The 21,333-nt window shown below is 38.2% G+C and overlaps 1 protein-coding gene across 1 annotated transcript in view; it reads right to left on the reverse strand.

Moving 5' to 3' along the window:
• Window positions 1-21,089, reverse strand: part of sf3b3 (splicing factor 3b, subunit 3) — a 41,840-nt gene extending 20,751 nt beyond the window's left edge. Inside the window, exons 1-20 of the mRNA XM_028450640.1 lie at window positions 20,953-21,089; window positions 18,831-18,962; window positions 15,913-16,068; window positions 15,518-15,688; window positions 11,584-11,756; window positions 11,145-11,286; window positions 10,708-10,820; window positions 9,457-9,594; window positions 9,277-9,380; window positions 9,037-9,202; window positions 8,860-8,955; window positions 8,101-8,173; window positions 5,580-5,731; window positions 5,197-5,352; window positions 2,985-3,140; window positions 2,288-2,431; window positions 1,765-1,887; window positions 1,342-1,496; window positions 1,077-1,251; window positions 778-983 (exon numbers count right to left, since the gene is read on the reverse strand). Coding sequence (XP_028306441.1) covers window positions 778-983; window positions 1,077-1,251; window positions 1,342-1,496; window positions 1,765-1,887; window positions 2,288-2,431; window positions 2,985-3,140; window positions 5,197-5,352; window positions 5,580-5,731; window positions 8,101-8,173; window positions 8,860-8,955; window positions 9,037-9,202; window positions 9,277-9,380; window positions 9,457-9,594; window positions 10,708-10,820; window positions 11,145-11,286; window positions 11,584-11,756; window positions 15,518-15,688; window positions 15,913-16,068; window positions 18,831-18,900 — 2,669 coding nt within the window. The 5' untranslated portion in view covers window positions 18,901-18,962; window positions 20,953-21,089. The remainder of the gene's footprint in view (window positions 1-777; window positions 984-1,076; window positions 1,252-1,341; window positions 1,497-1,764; window positions 1,888-2,287; window positions 2,432-2,984; window positions 3,141-5,196; window positions 5,353-5,579; window positions 5,732-8,100; window positions 8,174-8,859; window positions 8,956-9,036; window positions 9,203-9,276; window positions 9,381-9,456; window positions 9,595-10,707; window positions 10,821-11,144; window positions 11,287-11,583; window positions 11,757-15,517; window positions 15,689-15,912; window positions 16,069-18,830; window positions 18,963-20,952) is intronic.
• Window positions 21,090-21,333: the final 244 nt, after the last annotated feature.

Raw genomic sequence — 21,333 nt, forward strand, 5'->3', positions numbered from 1 at the left:
CAGTTACAATCAAACAATTACATCAACAACATGACCAAAGACCCCCCTCTCAATCATACGCAGTAGATAAAAAGATTTAACTTTGATTTAAAAATTTTCACATGTGATGCTGACTTCCGCTCTGCTGGCAGTTTGTTCCACTTCTTTGCAGCATAACAACTAAACGCAGCATCACCATGTTTACTGTGAACTCTGGGCTCCACTATCTGACCTAAATTTAGAAGATTGGCAGCAACACTTTGTAGCCCGGCCTTTTGTTTTTCACTGGGTTTTCACTACTATGTTTTAAGTTTCCAATAGAGATGCATGAAGAACACTTTTGCCACACAGAAGAGTAGGAGTACTAGCTGATACCAGGTAAAAATATGAGAACAATATGGCCACAATTTTGTTTTTCTTACAGAAACGACATGGTCAGTCAGTACTCCTAAACGCCCCATTAAGTCATTGTGCCGTGGAGCTATGGAGGTTAATGGGAATGATGCTTGTAGTTTAAATATAAGTGATGAAGCTCCCAACGCAACCTGGAGAGAGTTGCAGTTTTAGTAGCACTTTGCTTGTGATGGTGCCAGGAGGAAAACTTGTTGGCAGCCAATGGAAGGTGACATGTAATGGACGACAGTCAATGGTTTTTACTCTGAGCTTTGTACTAGGTTACAGCTTGATTTCGTGACCACCTGTTAATCTTTTGTGTTACAATAACTAATTTTTTGGTACCTCCTAATACAAATTATTGGTGTTTGCTGCTAAACTGATACAATTCTGCATCCTTTTTACCTGAAAGCAGCTTCGTTCTGCTCCAGCTGCACCTGGTCTATCGTCAAACCTTGTATGGGATTGATAAGCCGCACAAGTGAGGCCCACTGCCCAGCCCCAGCCTTGGGTGCACCGAAAATGGCCTCTGGGAGGTTCTCGTTGAGAAATGCAGCAGCCATTTCAGCCGCCAGCTCTCTCTCATCCTCACCAGCAGCTTCCACCATCTCCTACACACACAGACAACAGTTACGCCCCGTCAATCAACAAGCATTTCCAGCAGACAAAGATACTTCTCTGAGTCAAAAAGCTGATATATATACCTCAGCCATCTGCTGCTTCCTTTGAGCTTTGGTCGCCTCAGTGTAGGCATTGTGATCGGTCTCAATCAAGATGAGGTTGTTAGTCTCTGGGTGGATCACAAATTTCCTTGGAGTGTACTGTAGTGGGAAGGCCACCTGGTTGAAGACTGCTCCCAGCTTCTCCAAAGCCAAGATTCTGCAAAAAGGTTAATTGTAAAAAAAAATAATAATAATATAGCACCTGTAATATGCAATTAGTTGGAACTTTTGGTGCGTGCGTCCATACCTCAGCGTGTTGGTAGAGATGGCCACAATGCCTTCTGGACATTGCTCCGAGGCAAAGCCAGAGGCATACTCCAAAGTCTCATAGGAGAGAGGGGTCAGATGGAAGCGAGACTGGTATGAATAACTGAGCCAGGAGCGACTGGACATTGCCAAGACCTACAAGAATAAAAAAATATTTTATTATTATAACAGATTTACTCAATTTTTTTTTTTAGGTCAAAACAGTGGTTGAAAATGCTACACTCTTCAAAGGGGTGTGCGACATAATATTTTTTTTTTTTAGAACAACCTGGTTAAATAAACAGTGACACCATCCCAATGGACCATTATGCTGTTTTTTATTCTACAGATTTCAGAGAAGCAGACATTAATTTAGCATCCTGGGTGTAGATGTTGATAATGAGTACGTATTTGAGCCACTCACAGCCTCCTGTCCTTGCATGCGAACTCTGAACAGTTTGACAGGTTTTGAACCCAGGTAGCGTGTTCTGGTATCGGACAGATCACCAGTTACTGGGTCTAACACTGTCCTCAGAAGCACACCGTTCTGGAGAAAAGAAAAAAAAAAACATTTTAAAAGCAGGAATAAAAGATGCCTCATATGTACACATGATCACCTACAAATCTTATTAGGAAATGTCACCACATCAAAATACATTTGAAAAAAATGTATATAGAGAAAGAAAAAATATTGGTTTTACTTTTGCTTTTTACACAATATTATCTTGTGTTATTCCTGCTCAAAATCTCCTTTTATAGGCAGCTGAACAATACTTCATACCAGTTAATATAAGAATGTAAAAATATGTCAGCATGTAGATAATATTAAAATCTTTTTGTCACATAACAATAGCCATTCCTTCTAACCTTAAGACAGTTTTGCTCATCTTAAAAAGCCTGTTCTTTGCAGTCCAAGCACAAGGAGTTCACTGAACAAGAAATAATACCTGAAGACCAATGTTAAGGTAAAGGAAGCCAATGGTTCCCTTTTCTCCAAGTTCATCTTGTTTCTCGACCCCTCCCATTTCCACAATACACAGACTCTCGGGTTGAGCTGGAAGCGCCTGCATACTCAGTGGTTGCAGACAATCCTAAATATAGGCATGGGGAAAGAAAAACAAATGATCAAAAATATAGATGTGCTCATAAAAATATCACTGAACAAAAGTCAAAAGTAATCTATAAAAAAGGCCAATAAATGTAAAAAAATATTGGCTGCTAAGCAAATGCATAATAGCTTATTGTGAAATTGCCCCAAAGGCAATCCTCCCAGAATGTCATCATTATTTAATTTGATTTTCTATAACGATGCCAGAGATCACACAGAAGACATTTAAAAATACACAGTCTGTGAAGGTTCTCAGTGCTTCTAAGTAGAACAAATTTATATAAATTGTCATTTGAAATTTATGGGAAATCTGATTTTTTAATCAGTAAAATAAAAAGCCTGTTGGACCACAACGACAACTAAATTGGATTTGGGATCATCACAAAATAACGGGAGCAATTTTTTTGCCAACTATCTTTACACATGTGGAACAAAAACAAAACAGTTAAGAAAAAAAAAAACAAAAACAAGAAACAAAAATAAAATTGAAGCAATATGTCATAAAATCTCCAGTAGAAAACACACATCGCTCTTACCGAAGGATCCAGCGAGATGATGCGGACCGTGTTGTCAACCAGTCCAACAGCCAAAAATCGGGAGCGCTGCTCACCGGGTGGAACATTGGCCAGACTCATACAAACCACATCTGCAGACATCTCCTTTCGCTCAGTGTACTCGTTCAGTTGGCCAGACTACAAGAAAAAGTAGTACGTAATAGGCCTTTAACCTGAGCTGTGTCAGATTATCTCAACAGGAGCAACAGTGACCGGATTTGTGGTGTATATTATAATCCATTTAGTACTTGCTTCCAGTACTTTACTCTCTCTGCAGTTAGGCTTGGTACCGTTTCAAAATCTTCAATATCAATACCTTCACTTCGATGACTGTTCCTGTACGGTACCTTTTTTTAATATTAATTTTATGAAACAAATTGTAATGAATAAAAAACTGCATTACATGTTAGTTTACAAATGTTTGGTTTTATTTTTCAGCCATAGCAATTTTCCACTCAAAGCAGTTTTCTAACAAAATAATGCTTAAGAACAACATTAGTACCCAATTTAAAATACATAAATGGGTTTCAATCATCAGTTTCTGCTGAAATCACTTTAGTTGTAAGAGATCATGATCTTAGCCTTCATCTCATCCACTAGAATCACACACAAACAGACAGAGACAGTTTTTATAACAGCGCAATGTGACTTCTGAATAATAACTGCTTACTCCTGACAGACCCACAGTAAACTTCTTTTATCATGTACTATTCAGTGTGTTTTTATTAATTAAAAATTAAAAATAATTGAGTCGAGCCGAGTGTGAAGCGGCCGGGATGAGGATCAGCACCTCCAAATCTGAGGCCATGGCTCTCCACCGGAAAAAGGTGGCTTCCCCTCTCTGGGTCGGTGGAGAGTCCTTGCCTCAAGTGGAGGAGTTCAAGTATCTCGAGGTCTTGTTCACGAGTGAGGGTAGGATGGAGCATGAGATCGATAGACGGATCGGTGCGGCGTCCGCAGTGATGCGGTCGCTGTATCGGACTGTTGTGGTGAAGAGGGAACTGAGTCGGGGGGGGCAAAGCTCTCAATTTACCGATCGATCTACGTTCCTACCCTCACCTATGGTCATGAGATTTGGGTAATGACCGAAAGGACAAGATCGAGGATACAGGCGGCTGAAATGAGTTTCCTTCGCAAGGTGGCTGGGCGCACCCTTCGAGATAGGGTGAGAAGCTCAGTCACCCGGGAGGAGCTCGGAGTAGAGTCGCTGCTCCTTCACGTCAAAAGGAGCCAGCTGAGGTGGCTCGGGCATCTGTTTCGGATGCCTTCTGGTCGCCTCCCTCGGGAGGTGTTTCAGGCATGTCCTATTGGGAAGAGGCCTCGTAGAAGGCCCAGGACACGTTGGAGGGACTATGTCTCTTAGCTGGCCTGGTGTCGCCTCGGGGTCCCCCCAGAACAGCTGGAGGAGGTGTGCGTGGATCGGGAGGTCTGGGCATCTCTGCTGAGACTGCTGCCTCCGCGACCCGGCCCGGATAAAGCAGTGGATGGATGGATGGATAAAAATAATCAATGAATTGCCTCTTTGCACTTTTATTTATTTATATATTGTGTGCGAATGAAATGTGATTTGCATCGAGGAGGACTGTGGTCCAATTTCATTGTATGTCATACTTTGTATGATTTTGCAATGACAATAAATAATGATAATAATGCATTGGATTTGTATAGTGCCTTATTTTGGTCACTCAAAGCACTTTACATGGCAGTATTCTTTCACTCCACAAACAGTGGTGGTAAGCTACTATTGTAGCTCTGGGGCAGACTGACAGAAGCAACACGCACACACGGCAATGTGAGTGAAGTGTCTAGCCTAAGGACACAGTGACAGACATCACTAGAGCAACTGCCCCCCCCATTGTGGCATCTGGAATTGTGATTTTCCTGAATGCCTAACTCATCATGACGTGCACGCGTGATAAACTCCTAGGTACCAAAAATTGGAACCTAAAGACAGCGAATCCTTTGATCACATAGTACCAACTCTGCAGTAGGTATTTATTATTTTTTATTATTTATCTACTGATCGACTCATCTCTCACTGTCACAGCTTTACCGGCCTGAGATATCAGCTGCATGCCACTCATGTGTACTATCAGTCATTTGAATTATGCCGTAATGTAATTTCGTCCCGAAGACAGCATTAGGTCTTAGTTTACAAAATATGTGCAAAAAAATACAATTTCTGAGTTCTTACCGGATCCATCTCAAAGTAAACCAGTTCGCCTCCAGTGAGGGCAATGACTACTTGCCGCTGGTTCACAGCACAGCGGACAATGGTTTTTTTGCCAGGTGTCTTCCACTCATTAACACGTTTGTCTGCTCGAATGTGGCGAATACCATCAGGATAAACCTGTGTTGAGGAATGCACAACAAATTGAATTGAACAAATTACTTATTACTGGGTATATTATACAGCACTACTCTTATTTGTCATGTATTGTCATATCTTGATGACAAAAACTTTTTATTGGGTATATCATAACAGGAAAATATCACCCAATATTAATGACAGTATTACTAATATCTGCAAGAGCGTTCGAGAGTTCAAAAAAGAAAATAAAGGTATATTTTACCCACCTGTACAAGGGCGTCCTCTCCGAGCAGGGAGCAGGAAAGTGTAGGTGTAGTTCCCAGAAATCCAGAATCTGTCACTTCCTCTACGGTTTCACCAATAGAAAGCACCAGGGTAGCATTGACAAAAGACACGATGATGTAGGCATCAAACTCATCTGCAAAAAAATCAAATGAAAAAGTTAAATCAATTGGCCTGAATTTTATAACCCTTCAAATGAGTAGAACTGTAATGGATTGGTTCATAAACAATATAGTAGAAACTGTGTGTGCGCACAACTCACTTCAATCAGCATAACAAATTGAAGAGGACATATTGTGCAATTTTTCACCCCAAAAACATTTCCAATACTCAAGTGTTTTCCAGAGTTTTAGCCCTCTGAAAAGTCACAGTTCTGAAATCGGGCATGTCTATAGACGTTCACTTCATGTCTCGCTCTTTTACAGGGTGCTCAATGATCACCATAGCAATTGTATTTTTACTATCCACACTAATTGTTTTCAACCAGAAAAACTGCACATTACAGTAAAACACTGAGTGAGTCTGTCTCAGTGCTTAGGATCTCACAGCAGCAGCAGTCATTCACACTAAGCTGCTAAGTCACTTTCTCCTCATCCTCTGCTGTTCTAACTACAGGAATACTGCATTTAATGTGATAATCATACGAGCAGAGTACACCTCTGCATGAACAAATAGTGCTTACACTACAGTGTACGTTCACTGTGGAGGCCCGGCACCAGCAGCAGGAAAGTTCTCTATTTAGTTTTACCGGTAGCCATTACTCCTTTGCTAGCGAGAAAAACAATGGCGGACTTTCACCTGTGACGTCACAAATGTAAAAAAATTGAGACAGAGCACTTTTCTCTGTGTTATAAGACCTACACAGACCACAAACAGTGGTCGCTCGGGACACCACCATGTTCACGTCTCAAACAGGTTCTCCCCCCTCCGTGAGGACAACAAACTCACCGGGGAACAAACTCTGATAATTGGCGACTCCATAGTGAGAAACGTGAAGCTCGCAAAGTCAGCGGGCATCGTGAGGTGCAACCCAGGGGCCAGAGCGGGCGACATAGAATCAAATCTAAAGTTGCTGGCAAAGAGTAACCGTAAGTTTAATAGGATAGTCCTCCATGTCGGCACTAATGACTCCCGACGTCGTCAGTCGGAAGCAACCAAAGTGAACATTGAATCAGTTTGTGCTTATGATAAAACAATGTCGGACTCCGTAATTTTCTCTGGTCCCTTACCAAATCTGACCAGTGATGACATGTATAGCCGCATGTCATCATTACCCGCTGGCTATCGAGGTGGTGTCCACAAAACGAGGTGGGCTTCATTGATAATTGGAGATCCTTCTGGGGAAAACCGAACCTGATAGGAAGAGATGGAATCCACCCTACTTTGGCGGGAGCATCTCTACTATCAGAAAACATGGCACAGTCACTGTTATGACATCTCATAAATGAGACCATGTACAGAGGTGGAGATATACATGTCAATATATCAAAATGATAGTTGGGTTCTCTATTTTCTATTAAAATCCATTTATTTCATCACGCCACGAGGATTTTAGGTCAAAAAGTGTGATCATTTGACCTAATCGCACACCTTACACTTGACAACTCTCCAATGGACGCTGCACTGCATGTCCTCTTTTACGCTCAGATCCACAAGTAATCGGAGCAATAGAGCAGGAGTAACAAGCTGAACAACGAACAGAATGGCCAAATTTGCCAAGAACCGAAAGATTTCAATCGGACTAGACTGATCAGTTTGGCTTTATTTTACCGGACCATGCCGAAGTTAAACCAAGCTTAATATGCATGCCAACTGTCGCTGCCATTAAAGCAGAAAATCTAAAGTGGCACTTCAATACTGTGCATGCTGCCAGTAATAAAAAATAATTAAAATGCTGATATTGGACGTATTTTGTTTTAAAAGAGTACATTTTCTTTCTCTTGTGTGACTCTCAGCACAGACCGACTTACACGTGCTTCTACTAAAACAAATAATAAAATAATAATAATGGTGGAAACATCATCTGTACATCTAAAAATGTTTACAAGTCAAATGGGGAAAAAACAGACAATTTGGCCCTTGACTTGGCAACTACTGACATAATGTGGCCCCCGGGCTTAAGTAATTGGGGAACCATGTTTTAGACCATAAAATTACAAAGTCAGAGAAAATCATGATTGGGCTCCTTTGTATTAAGTAATAGTTTCACACAGACTGACATTAATTAACTGTAGAACAACATGATATTAACTAAAAAGGGGAGTAAAATTATCATGGAGAACCTTCTTGTAAGAGAACACACCGAAGCCTTTAAAAGTGATAAACTGATCATATGGTGACACGAGTCTCAAGAATGCGTGTCCATCAGTTCTAAAAGAACCATTGACTGGAAAAAGGACGTAAAAGCGGATGAATAACTGCTGCTTAATGAGCAAAGTGAACTCCATTAAAAAAGTACAGCAACACACTCGAGTAGGAAAAATTACTTGTTAAAAGAAAGCTTACCTTCCACATGTCGGCGTACTGTCCACACAGCGTTGGGGTTACCTGGCAGTTCCGACACAGCCATCTCTGAAACCTGGCAGTCACAAATACAGAAAAGGCATTTACTTGCGCCCCTCCCTGTAACCAGGTCACTTTTAAAAGTCGATGATCCTTGTGAACACGTCATTGCCAAACTAGCTGATTTTTGGTCTAAAGCAGGTGTCATCAACAAGGTGTCCATAAACACGACCATAGCCAGCTTTTAAATGACTACTGGATGTTTAAGAAAAAATAAAGTATTTAAAATGAACTTGGCTCATTTGCTATGCATAATGTTAAATCACCAGATGATAAAAGCAATAAAAGCAAAACACTTTTTTCTTTAAGGTGAGATCAGAGCATTCCTAAGACTCAGTTTATCTTATAGAAATTCATCCGCAGGATTCAGGCCAACGCATTACAAAGTAGCATTTTATTATTACTTTTGGCCAGAACTAGTACTCTAATACAGTGGTCCATACCAACTGGGCTGACATGAAGGGAAAAACATAAAATATATAGATAAATTACAATTATATTTTGTTTATACACTATACTATTTATTAATATTGATAATAAATCAAATGTGAATAAAACTTTCTAAAATAACTCACTTTGACCTAAATAATCAGTATAGAAACTGATTAACTTTTCTATTTAAGTAACTAGTAATGGTAACAGGTGCAAGAAAATCTGTGTTGTGCCTTTGTATTTGCTCTTATTTTAGTAGTTTGTCTGCACCTCCAGTCCATGTCGAAGAACCCTGAGAGTAGACCTGGGTCCTCGTCCACAGGCCACATACAGCTGTGGCGTGTCTTCATTGGCAAGATCTGCAATCTATAAAATACATCAAATAGAAGAACCTTGGTACATATCATTAATATCATAACAATTAAGTTACTGCTCTATGAACTTTACCTGACAAGTCATGATCGGTGATAAATTCTCCTGTTCATCCACCAGCACAAGATTTTTGAGAGGACGAGGCTGGAAGAAGAAGGTATCTCCTTCCTCAAGAGGCATTGCAGAAGAGAACTCCGGTTCTTCATCATCGTCACCCAAATGTGCGATTTGGTAAAGATAGCTGGAAAAAAAGAGGTGTATGAAGGAAAAGCAGAGGAAGACACAGAGACATATGTAATAGATCTTTAAACTTACTGGTTCCCAAACTCTGAAGACACAAATAAGAAGCCAGTCTTCAGGACACACATGGCTGTAGCCACAGGGATTGTATCAAAGTACTTCAGCCGAATTTCTGTAACCTAAAACACCACACAGACCATTATTCCCATTACATTCTAGCCTACTGATACAAAAGAGGCTCCTGTGTTAGCTCACCATTTCTTCATCTGTTTCAAGAGTGACTTTAAAGATGTCTCCCTGCTCAGTCTGGGCAAGGAAGAAGAACATGGACTTGGTTTTGTGGGTCGCTGAGCAGACAAATATCATGCCGCGCTCAGGGTCATCAAGGTCATTCTGTGGTAAATAAAAAGTTTCAATAAATCAAAATTCAGTACATTAAGACGTGTGACTTTGATAAAAGCTACTGTAAATTCTGGCCTACAAGCCACTACTTTTTTCTCACGCTCTAACCCTGCGGCTTAAACAATGACGTGGCTAAAATTTGAATTTTTCCCAGTTCTATAAGCTTCATGCCGCCACAAAATTGAGCTCCGTCACATTAGACCAGGTGGAACAATTAAATTGTTAACATTAAATTGTTCTTGCTCACACTGAATCATTCTGATCAGTCATTTTGTCATGATGCACACTGCCTCATTATAGCAGCAGCAGTGTGGATGAAGTAAAAGTCAGTCAGTTTGTAATAGGAGGATAAACAGCATAAAGTTGTTAAATCAATGCTTTAAGTTTGTTTAAAATTAATTGGTGCTCTGGACTCTGAGGCTGATGGAGACGCTTCTGCAAGGAGGACGAACAGACGGAGCAGAAATCAGAACAGTCTGAAATCACTGCCTGGAGCAGGGTGATGGACAGGTAACACTGCCAACCCAAAAAGCAACAAGACATACCTCACTTGTTCAGAGAAACAATCAAAAAATCAAAAAAGGCAGTGGGTGTTCATCGCCAGGGATTTGAAGCCGTTTTCGGTGGTTGGAGATGTGGGCTACGTCATCTTTTAAATATTATGAATCCATGTTACAAAATAAATGGCCAGTTTAAGTTTATTACAGGTTTATTTATTGAAAGTAATGCATTTTAGTTTATTTATTTTATTTTTTGGATATTTCCCTAGTTTATATATGGGCTGCCAGGGTTAAGCACTTGTTTTGCTTACTTTATGTCATACAATACACCATACACAGGAATGCGTATGAATTTTGTTTCGCTTCAAAGTAAAATAAAAAGGTTTAAAATGAAAAAAGTAGCTCTCTTTCTTAATCCCTTGCTGTTCTTTAAAAAGTACTTAAAACACTTAACACTGGAAACATTTTCACAGCCCGGGCCATCAGAACCAAACCGTGAACAAAAACCCAATGTACGTATTGAACCGTGGTCTGACTGTATAGTTGCATTCCTAAATAACGTATAGTGAAAGATGTGGTAACTTATAGGAACTTAAGGAATTACCCTCCGTCGTGGGATGGGACAGCGAATGTCAGGTTGGTCGCCAAAATTCTTGTAGGTGATGTAGTTCTCAGAGCAGATTAAAACTCCACTGGGCCCATCTGAACCACCAGGAACTACACACAGACAAAGTGGGTTATATCCAAAAGTAAAGTGCTCATTATTATTCAACAGGCTCAAATAAAATACAAGCTGTTTTACAACTAAAGACCTGCTCTACATATTTCAGTTGATTGTATGTCACCGTCTTTAAGAGTTTCTGTTGAAGTCAGAGAAGTTACATCTTTCTCCACGTTTAATCAGAGAAGAGACATGAAAAACTCATCATTTCAACAACAGTTTGACAGATGTTATAATGATTGATCACTGCATAAACAGTATGAGGAAGGGCAGAGTAGGTCAAGCTAATTTCAGCTTGGAATCTAGACCAAAGTGCTTACCAGTGATTAGGAAATTCCCATGCTCTTCCAATGCCTCACTGTACTTGCGTACCACATGATTCAAGCCAAGATCCAGCTCGTAAAAGGTGAGCGTCTGTTGTGTGTTAGCAGCTGCTTCTCCTGTTGGGTCATTGTCGGCTTCCTGGCAAGACAGAGTTCACAACAGAGTTGAGAACACTTGAACGTAGAATACAAGGACAGAAGACATTGCTGATCAATTTCAACAGCTAAATAAGATCTAACTTCAAAATGATCTTTTTTTTTTTTTTTTAAATTGTTGAGATCAGAGATTTAAAGTCTTTCTTCACCGACAGTCAGAGAAGAGACATGACAGACTCATCACATTCTCAAAATCTTACCAGCGCATTCTGTGCTATAATCTAAATAAAAAGCGTCTTAGCACTTTCTTAAAAGCCACAGATAACTTTAAAAAGCTTACCTCATAGTCCATTTCCAAGCAGGCAAACATTGGATTTTCAAAACCAACATCAACTCCGACTACATGGTATACGAGCGTGTTTGCTTTATGAGCCTCCAGTGGGGAGGAGATGGTCAGTCTTGCAGCAGCATCTCTGTTTAGAATGTAAACCAGCTTCTGTTTCTCTATGGCTCCTACATAGAAGAACAGACCAAAAACAATCAACAATAAACTTGTTCCAAGAGTACGTTTTTCATCAAAGTATAACACATCCTAGATTTGGTATGCAGAACTCTGTAGTACTCAGAACACAAACCTCAGTTATTTCTTAAAGACAAAACTAAAAGCAAACTGTCTAAAATGTAATGGATTGTTTGATCCAAACAATAATTAAAATATTATACGAGAGCAAGTGGACTGAAACTCTTACCCTTTGCAAAACTGTTGTTATTGTAAACTAAAATGTACAAGATACATTTGTAATCAACATGCCTCCAAATGCAAGATATAAACTTTTAAAGAAGGGTGATTAATGCATTGTTGTTTCAAATCATACTTAAAAAAACAAAAAGAGCAAATCTTGTACTGCAAAACAATGAAGAATTTTGTCGTGTGTAAAAAAAAAATAAATAAAAAAAAACCCGATAGAAATGTATTACGTTAGCTTACATTAGATACAGGGTTCTTACAGCTTTTTAAGAGTAAAATTCAAGCACTTTTCCAGCATTTTCAAGATAAATGTTTGCCAAAGAAGCTAAAGCTTTTAATACTCTATACATACATATATGACAAATAACCCTCCGTTTACCTTCATTTTTGTTTTACTGTTGCTATTTTGCAGAAATGAAAACCCAATTTACATACCAAGGGAACAATCCTCTATGAATGATAAACAATAACTTTAATTTTATTGAATCTTAATGTGCAAACAATGCAAAGTTATAACCAATGTACATTCGCGTGCACAATTGGCAAACATTTAAAACAAAATTTCATTTAATTCAAGTGGGAAAAATGCCAATTTAAAGATTAATTAAAATACATTCACATGCTTTACTATAACCATGTCGTTCACAGCAAAATAAATTCAATGGGCAAGGAAATAAGTGCAATTTATAAATAATTTTTGGACCAAAAACAAATTTAACCATCTGTAAACAATACATACTGTACAGACAACATAGCACCTTTTTAGTTATAACATATGAACATTAATCAAACGTAAAAAAAATAAATCTTCCAAGTTCAAATAATGCCTACTTAACAAATAAAATCTACATTCACAATAACACAAGTCACTGATATACAACGGGAAGCCATAGTGTATAGGGAATGCATTTATCTATGGCCATTATGATCAAAACCAACATAACCCTGACTTTAATTAACATTGTCCTACTGTTTCAATGTTAGGGCAACTCCTTCAGCTCCTTAATCTTATCTCCTGACTGACTCTCCAGTCTAAAGAGACCTGTCTTTTAATTTTGCAGCCTGTCAAAGTCCACTGCATTTAGAAACAAAGCTGAGGTCTGCAAGTGTCTCTGATTTTTCTGCATTGCGATTAGCAGACGTGCTCAATACCTGAATGTCTTTCACCAAAAACTTTTTCTTTGCTTTTAATTCTGCCATCTCTTCCATTATTCCTTTCATTTTTTTCCAACTTGTTCTCCTTTTTCTGCAACCTTTTCTTTTCATCTAGATAAAGCTGATACTTCTGTCTCGCAGAAGCTGCTGAAAGTAGTAGTGTTGTGTTCAAGACCACACTATCCGAGACTGAGACTTGCCCGAGACCAAATCAAGACCAAGACTTCCAGGAACCGAGACCGAGTTTAGACCAAGTCCGAGACAAACAAAAAAATATACAAATAAATAAAATTATGACAAGGTTCGACAGTTAAATAACATTCTCTCTTTAATTTTAGTATATTTTAAATACATTTGACGAACAAAAAAGGTGCCTGCAAAAAAATAAATAAAATATTAAAACTACTACTGCTACTGATAAATTCACAATTATTCTACATATTTGAAAACAAGATTTTTACGTCAGCAGAATGTACAGCAAGTGTTAACGATTCTTGATTCTGATTCTTTGAGTTGTGCAGGTCAACAGGTCACAGATTTCACAAGATAATTTTTTAGTTTGAAAAAGCCTTTACACAGGCCATTTTTATTTATTCACTTAGTTGATATAGTTTAATTTGGTTGCTGTAATGTAACTAGGGTATTCAATTACAAAGGTCTCCAACTGTAACTGTAAAAGTGAAACTTTCTGAAATAAAACGATAAACAAGTTGGCAGCAGTGTAAAAAAACAAAGAGCTACAGGTAGATGTGAAACTAAATAAACTCAAACCCTGGAACAGTCATGTGACAAACCAATCAACAGTTCTTGTTGAGAAATATTATTATTCTGGAAACAGAAACTATAAAAAAATAGTTATATTGTAAACCTATTTATATTGTAGGGAACATATTATATACAAATATGTAAATGGAGTCTAAAGCCCCCCAAAAAACACCACTTATTAAACACACACGGACCTTGGTAAACGGAACAGGCTTCACCGGAGAGCAGGCACTAGGACCCAGAGACGGAGTAAATGCATCCCCATACTGCTGCACAGGCTGTAATATCAGTTTATCATTTTACCTGTTATTGGAGCTACTATCTTTACCGGAAAAACTATTTATTTCTGGTGATTGTTTTCTGGAGTTTTACTGGGCTTTTTACCTGTGATTCATTTGTATCTCCCTTGCGCTCCGCGGTCCAAACTGAAACCGTAGCCAGACACACGCACACGCACAAACGAGTGTGTCATACACGCCACTCAGTCACATTAAAGAAGGTTGCGGTCATTATACGGGGTGGATTAAAGAATGAATAAAGGATTGTTTTATCCCGTTGTTCTCTATCACATTATAAAAAAGTTTAAAAATAGCAGGAATTAGTGCTGGTCTCGAACGGTCTTAAGGGAAAATCCCGAGTCCGAGACAAGACCGAGTCAAAATGCTTCCGAGTCCGAGACCTTTAAAATTTGGTCTCGAGACCGGTTTTGCATGGAAGAGGTCATCTCCAGAAGAGGTCATCTCCAACAATCTTTTCTGCAGCCTTGAAAGACTTGGTGGAGGGCTCTGCTACAGTCCTTATGTTTGCAGCATTTATATATGTATTCAGGCAGGGCAAGATCTGAAGTGCACGCTCTGCCACCTCAACATTTTCTAGCCACCGATGATTACAGAAACCAAGGGGGAAAGATGAGGAACCAGTTACCTCTGTATAGTCCTCCCTGCATGCTGGGACGTCCATAAATAACCAGTTGAGGCTTGACAGGGCATTTCCAAGCTCCCATTAATTTGCTGCACAGCCTGCTCTGAAGGAATTGTGTAGTATTTGTAAACCACAGCTTCCAACAACAACCATTTTCAGGCCTGTTTGATCTTTAATGTTTTGTTGTATCAGTCTCAAAAGCTTTAAATTCACATTTGAGCCATCCATCGAAAGCTGCATAAGATTGTGGAACCCAATATCTGAACAAACAGTTTCAAGTTTCTCATACATTTGTTCCATGGTGTGATGTCCCATGAAAACCAAACTTAGATAACTTGTTTTTACATAGTTATCGTGCCAGAATCTTACGTGCATATCAAGCTGACTTTTCGTCATTTCATGGTTCAAACTTTCATCAAAAAGAGAAGCATATATTGATCTTTCTTGACTTTTTCTTTCATCGGAGACAGGAAATGAGAAGCTATACCAATTGTAAAAATATGCTCCTTTCTTCTTCCTACAAGCAAACTGCTCTGCAATCTCACTATCAGGAAAGATTGTTTTAAAAAGAGTTCCAATGTTTTCACATGATTTGTAGGAATAATGGCTGGTCCTCATTTTTGTTGTCCAACAACCACAAAGGTTTTCTTATTTAAATCCCGTCTTTGAGTTCAAGTAAACTTACCGATCATCACAGCGCGGCCTTTTGGGTCGACAGCCAGGAACTGTCCTGGGACGATTCGTCTGCAGCCACTTTTCCCAAAAGTTTCCTGGTGGATCTTCTCAAACATATTTTTTGATGGATGATACTCCAGGATGACAATTCGACCGCTGTCACTCCCCACAACAATGTAGTCTATAAAGTTAAAATGTTTAAAAATGACACATAAAACAAAGTCCAACGATTACACTTCACTATTGAGTTGCTTTCACTTATCTCAACATTAAAATAAAAGCTCCAACTCTAGTTGGGGAAAAACCTAAATTAACCAGCGAACAATGTATCCTTATGTGTTCAATTCAAGGGAAATATGAGGACTATTGATTTGTAGTCTCAATCCTATACACCCAATGACTTACCTTTGTTTCCTCCGGTGAGTCTGAAGGCCATCAGCGATCGTATGATGCCAAAGACCTCCACTGTCAGAAGTGTGTGAACCTTTCCTGTGTTAGCATCTGGTCTCAATAGCTCCAGGATTTTTCCTCTGGAAACAACAATTTCCTGCAATTTTGTTCCTAAAAAACAGAATCAAAAAGATATATTAACAGTGGCGATTATATTTCCTTTGACATAAATACTTGTTCTTAAGCAAAGCCTGTGTCTTCTATCACTTGGTTGTGAATAGGGGTGTTGAAAAAAATTTATTCTGCGATATATCGCAATATTATGTCGTGCGATTCTTGGACCGATTCTAAATCCATCCATATCAATTTTTTTTTAACCTTTATTGAACCAGGAAGGTCTTTTCCACTGCAAGAGACATTGTAACTGCACAAAGAAGTGCTGAAACCTGGGCATGTTGACCAGCTTGTGTTTTTTTCAAAAAAATCTAAAAAGAAACTACTAACTTCTGCATTTATTTGTTGTTCTAGGCATATACCTCAGTTAAGTTGCACTAAAGTCAAAGTTGGTTTAAAAGCCACAGGCAGATTGTGTGTTATTTTTTATTTTAAGTTGTTGGCACATGGCATGTCAAAGCCAATGTTTTGAGTATAAAATATGCCAATAAAATATACTTCTTGCATAATTCTCATGAATATTACAGATATTACAGATTATTTGTTTCTTAAGTAATGTATAGAAACAAAATCACAATAATTGCCTCATACTTTAATATCGGGATATATCGTATTGTATTAGAGCTGGGCAAACAAATCGATTTAATCGAATTTGTAGATAAAAACAAATTTCATTTTGCAAATTTGAGTTTTTTTATTTCGTTTTATTTTTTAAATATTTTTTTTCCACCACAGTTTTTTGGAATTGTTCTATGCATTTTAACTCTTGTGGACAATCACAGCATTATAGTTCCACTTTTGACAATATATCTGATGTCTACAGTAATGTTTAAGTGCATTAAAAAAAAAAAGGAAATTGAATATCAAATTTTTCTTTAAAAAAAAAAATCAGGGATTTTTTAGAGGCAAAATTCGCCCAGTCCTATATTGTATCGTGACATATGTATCGGGATACGAATCGTATCGCCAGATGCCAGGCAATACACACCCCTAGTTGTGAATATTTTAATCATCAGGGTTTGGCAATTCAATTTAATTCTATAAAGAAAAACAACAAAAACTATCAAGCAGACAACTAGAACTTGAAACAGTCTGTCTCCGAGGTCCCAAAAGTGGGGTATGCAAATTGTCACAGTGGGTATGTGAATTTTTTTTATTTTATACTGCAACATACAAGACATGATGAAAACTATATATATATATATATATATATATATATATATATATATATATATATATATATATATATATATATACACACACACACACACACACACACACACGATACGCAGAGAAAATGCAGTGCAGTACATACACAGTACAATGAGACAAGAGGTGAGGAGTGGATATTTACAAAAATAGGGAGAGACAGGCAGAGAGGGATTGTGTCACCCATCTCCAAAACTTGTGAACAGAACTATAAGGTGTGATTGTAAGTGTCTGAGGTGTTGAGTGTAGTTGGTGCATACATCTGAATTTAAGTAAAATTTGGAAAGTTTATGACCTTTGAGATGAGTACTATGTAATATCTTGTATTGTATTGATTGTAGATTGGCATTTAGAGATATTTTATAGATGTTATGGCAAATTTGGTTCCAGAAGTTGGCATCCAGAGCAACTGCCAGATCTTAATGGGGAATGGGTATTGTTTCATCAGATTTTAGTGAGTGTATATTTTATGTTGATGAATGATGGCACTGTGGAGGGAGATCCAGATTTATGTTTCTTTTGTATGTTGCCAGGACTATAGATTGTATTTGCAAAAATTCCAAGTCATGGGTGTTCCTGATGCCAAACTTCTGGACTAGATATGAGAATGAGACCATTGAATTATTTTGAAAGATGTGCTGTAAGTGTGTGATGCCACTCTCTGCCATGTGCGAAGGTGAAGTGTTTTTTTTATTTAGTATTAAGTCTGTAGTTTTGTTTATCAAATTTTGGTAAACAAAAGAGGTTTACATCAACTTTTTTAACTTTTACTGATTTTTAGAGCAACCCAAAGCAGCACAAGTTGTCATTTTGACTGAAAAAGCTGCTAAATTATCCTGAATGCTTCACCTCCTATTAGGTATGTAAAGATTAATCGTGAGGTAGTTAAAAATTGATTCAAAGGTGTCATGGTTGACATCGATACTCTGAAATTGAAGTACTTTAGTAGTATTTAATTTATTTATTTTTTACAGTAAAGGGTGCCATCTATTTAGAATTTGAAATTCAGGACGTATCATCATGTTTTAAATCAGAAGTGTGGAAGCATTTTGGCTTCCCCAAGACAAAATGAAAAAAGTGAGAAACAAAGAACATGTGAAATCCAAGGTAAGAGGGGCACAGAGAGGAAAAGGAGCAACAAGAGAGCGAATGAAAGCCACAGTTTGTTTATTTATATTTTTTCTTTGATATGGGATTTGTTTTAAAGTCCAACTGTTAAGTCACAAAATACATTTTCAGTTGCACTTTTAAAAAGAAAAGGAACTATTATGCAGTTTTGCATAGGTTACTGTAGAGCCAGAATGTAAATGAATAGGCTTCTTCTTCATTTGTACTATTTCTTTATTTCATTCAGGATTTATTTTTAATCAAATTGCATTGTTTTGCTTCTAATAAGGACATTTCAAAAGTTTTGGGCCACATTTATAAAAACAGTGGAGGATCCCTTTAACAAAATAAAAACTTTACGTCCAGAACCAGAACCACCATAACTCGTGAAATACATTACAAACGCACATTGGGAGTGCCAGTATAATAATACTATAGTTTACCTGAAAAGTTTCCATGGATTGCATGGGAGATGCCTGTGGCACGCTGTAGGGTGATGTTGTAGAGAAACATGGTTCCCTCTCAGTGGCTCTCACTCATATGCGATGAGGGGTTAAACAGCACTGAGCTCAAAGCTGGAGAAGGACACACAGGAGATTATATTAATAATTAAGGGTGTAACAATACATGTATTTGTATTGAACCGTTTCGGTACAGGACGTTCGGTTCAGGAACAGGGTTCTGCACAGGTGAGTTCCCGGAACAAAACGGAAGTTGCGCGTGTTTACTTCCGCCTGCAGCTGCATGTGTAGCCCGTGCTTTATGAATAAAGCTAGCAAGAAACCAGAGCTGGAGGACCCTATTCTGTCGCTAAAGTCTCCTGCTTGGGAACACTTCAACTTCCGGGTGAAATACTGCAACAGAAAAAGACCAGTGGAAAAAACGAGGGCAGCATGCTGACATTGTTCAGCTGAGATCGGGTATGTTTCCGGGAACAGGACAAACATGCTAACTCACTTGAAACGGCACCACCCAAGTGCAAATATCACTGCGACACGGAATAAAACGGCTTTAGTGCAAACGCAGCTGACCGGCATTCAAGCAGCCTCTGCCTAGCAAATCAGATCTGACCAAAGCTGTAACAACTGCCATCAGAGTCTTTATAGCAGTGGTTAAAAGCTGTTAACAAGCTGTGAGGAGCTTATTTTTCTGATATTTTATGTATTTTTTGTTTGAGAATATTATTATTACCAGGCAGCACTTTTTTTTAACTTTATTTTCATATTCTGTATAATGTTAAATACATTGTTGGTTAACAAAAGTTTTGAATGAACAAGCAAATTCATGTTATGCATTTGTAACTGCCAGCAGATCTGCACTTACTGCAGACAATGTGGACATATTAAATTTTCTGGCCAAAAATATGAAGGTCTAAACCAAAGGCTACATGTTGGAACTGTGCTGTACTTTTTGTTTGTTAAAAGCTGTTCACAAGCTGTCAGCTTATTTCTATAATATTTAATGTATTTGTTGTTTGAGAATATTATTACCAGGCAGCACTTTACAATAGTATTGTATTTTTTTTTAAAAAAGCTTTATTTTCATATTCTTTATAATGTTAAAGACATTGTTGTTATGTTTTGCATTTTGTTCCATACTGTACCAAAAATGAACCGAACCATGACCTCAATACTGAGGTACGTATTGAACCGTGATTTTTGTGTATCGTTACATCCCTATTAATAATATATAATAGATACCAATCAGGATCCATAGTCAATATTGATAGATGGTGCCGTGTTATCCAATAGCGATGGATAATTCAAAACTTGACAACAGTGTACATATCAAATTAAACGAGAGAGAACTGAAATGATTAGTAATCATTGGAATGTACTTACTGACTTCATCTGATCATTTGATTTTCAATTATTAGTAAAATTTTATAATACATTTATTTAATGGCCAGCAGATGAAGCTGTTTAGGACAATCTCAAATGTGTACTTTAAAAAAAAATCTAGTTCCCTGATGTAGCTCCCCCGAGGTAGGTGGGTTTATGTTGTCAAAGGGTCTGGGTGATTTATTTGACCACAATAAAATAAGCAGGGTGTTGAGGAAATAAAATGACCCTAATTAAACTAGAACACTCAAGGTGGCTCATTGTCAGGCTTTCAGTTGAGCTCACTGATAAATTCATTACATTCAAGCAACAAAGTGTTTAAAACACGCTGCTTTTAGGGATTCAGAGAGTCACTAAATGTGGATACCCTTATTTCAGATTTACAGCAACAATTGAGAGCCAGTCTACTGTTTATATGATGGCCTCCACAGTACATGCTAACGTCTAGCCTCCAGAAAAATCACTTTAGTGAATGATTTACGTGTAGAGTAATTTTAAATATATTGACTACGCAACGGTGCAGATTTAAGCATTGTTTTACTTAATAAAGCTCCTCCAATAACTTCAGTACCGGTGGCCTTGCAGACTCCATTCATACGGAGCGCCACTTTTACCGGACGTGTCCTTTACCTCACTCTATGATCGCAAATTGGGCTTACTTCTTAAACATAATGCATCTCTTAGATCAAATAAAATATGAAAACTTATAAAACACGATATTTACCCGTGTTTTAACGCAGATGCTTCTGATTTCACTTGGATATATTCGCATTGGCACAAAGCGCTTCGCTACAAACAAACGAAGCCGACGATGCCCCGCCGTTCCTGGGGTCCTTGAACAAAGAGCGTCATCAGCAACGGTGGCCGTAGCAATGCCTGATAAAAAAAAAAACTAATTTTGCAGTGAATCAGCTCTGTCCTGCAGAGGTCGGCAAAGAACTCTTGACAAAAAGAAATTAGGTATAAATTATGCTCTGGTAAAAATGAATGATCTTGGGCTGGAAGCGGCATTGTATGGCAGCGCAGAGCTGCCACAGGGGAAAATATGTATTAGATCACTATATTGTCTGAACAATAATCAACGTGATATATAGGTTTATTATAG

Source organism: Gouania willdenowi, chromosome 6 (assembly GCF_900634775.1).
Source record: "Gouania willdenowi chromosome 6, fGouWil2.1, whole genome shotgun sequence".
Classification (NCBI taxonomy): domain Eukaryota; kingdom Metazoa; phylum Chordata; class Actinopteri; order Blenniiformes; family Gobiesocidae; genus Gouania; species Gouania willdenowi.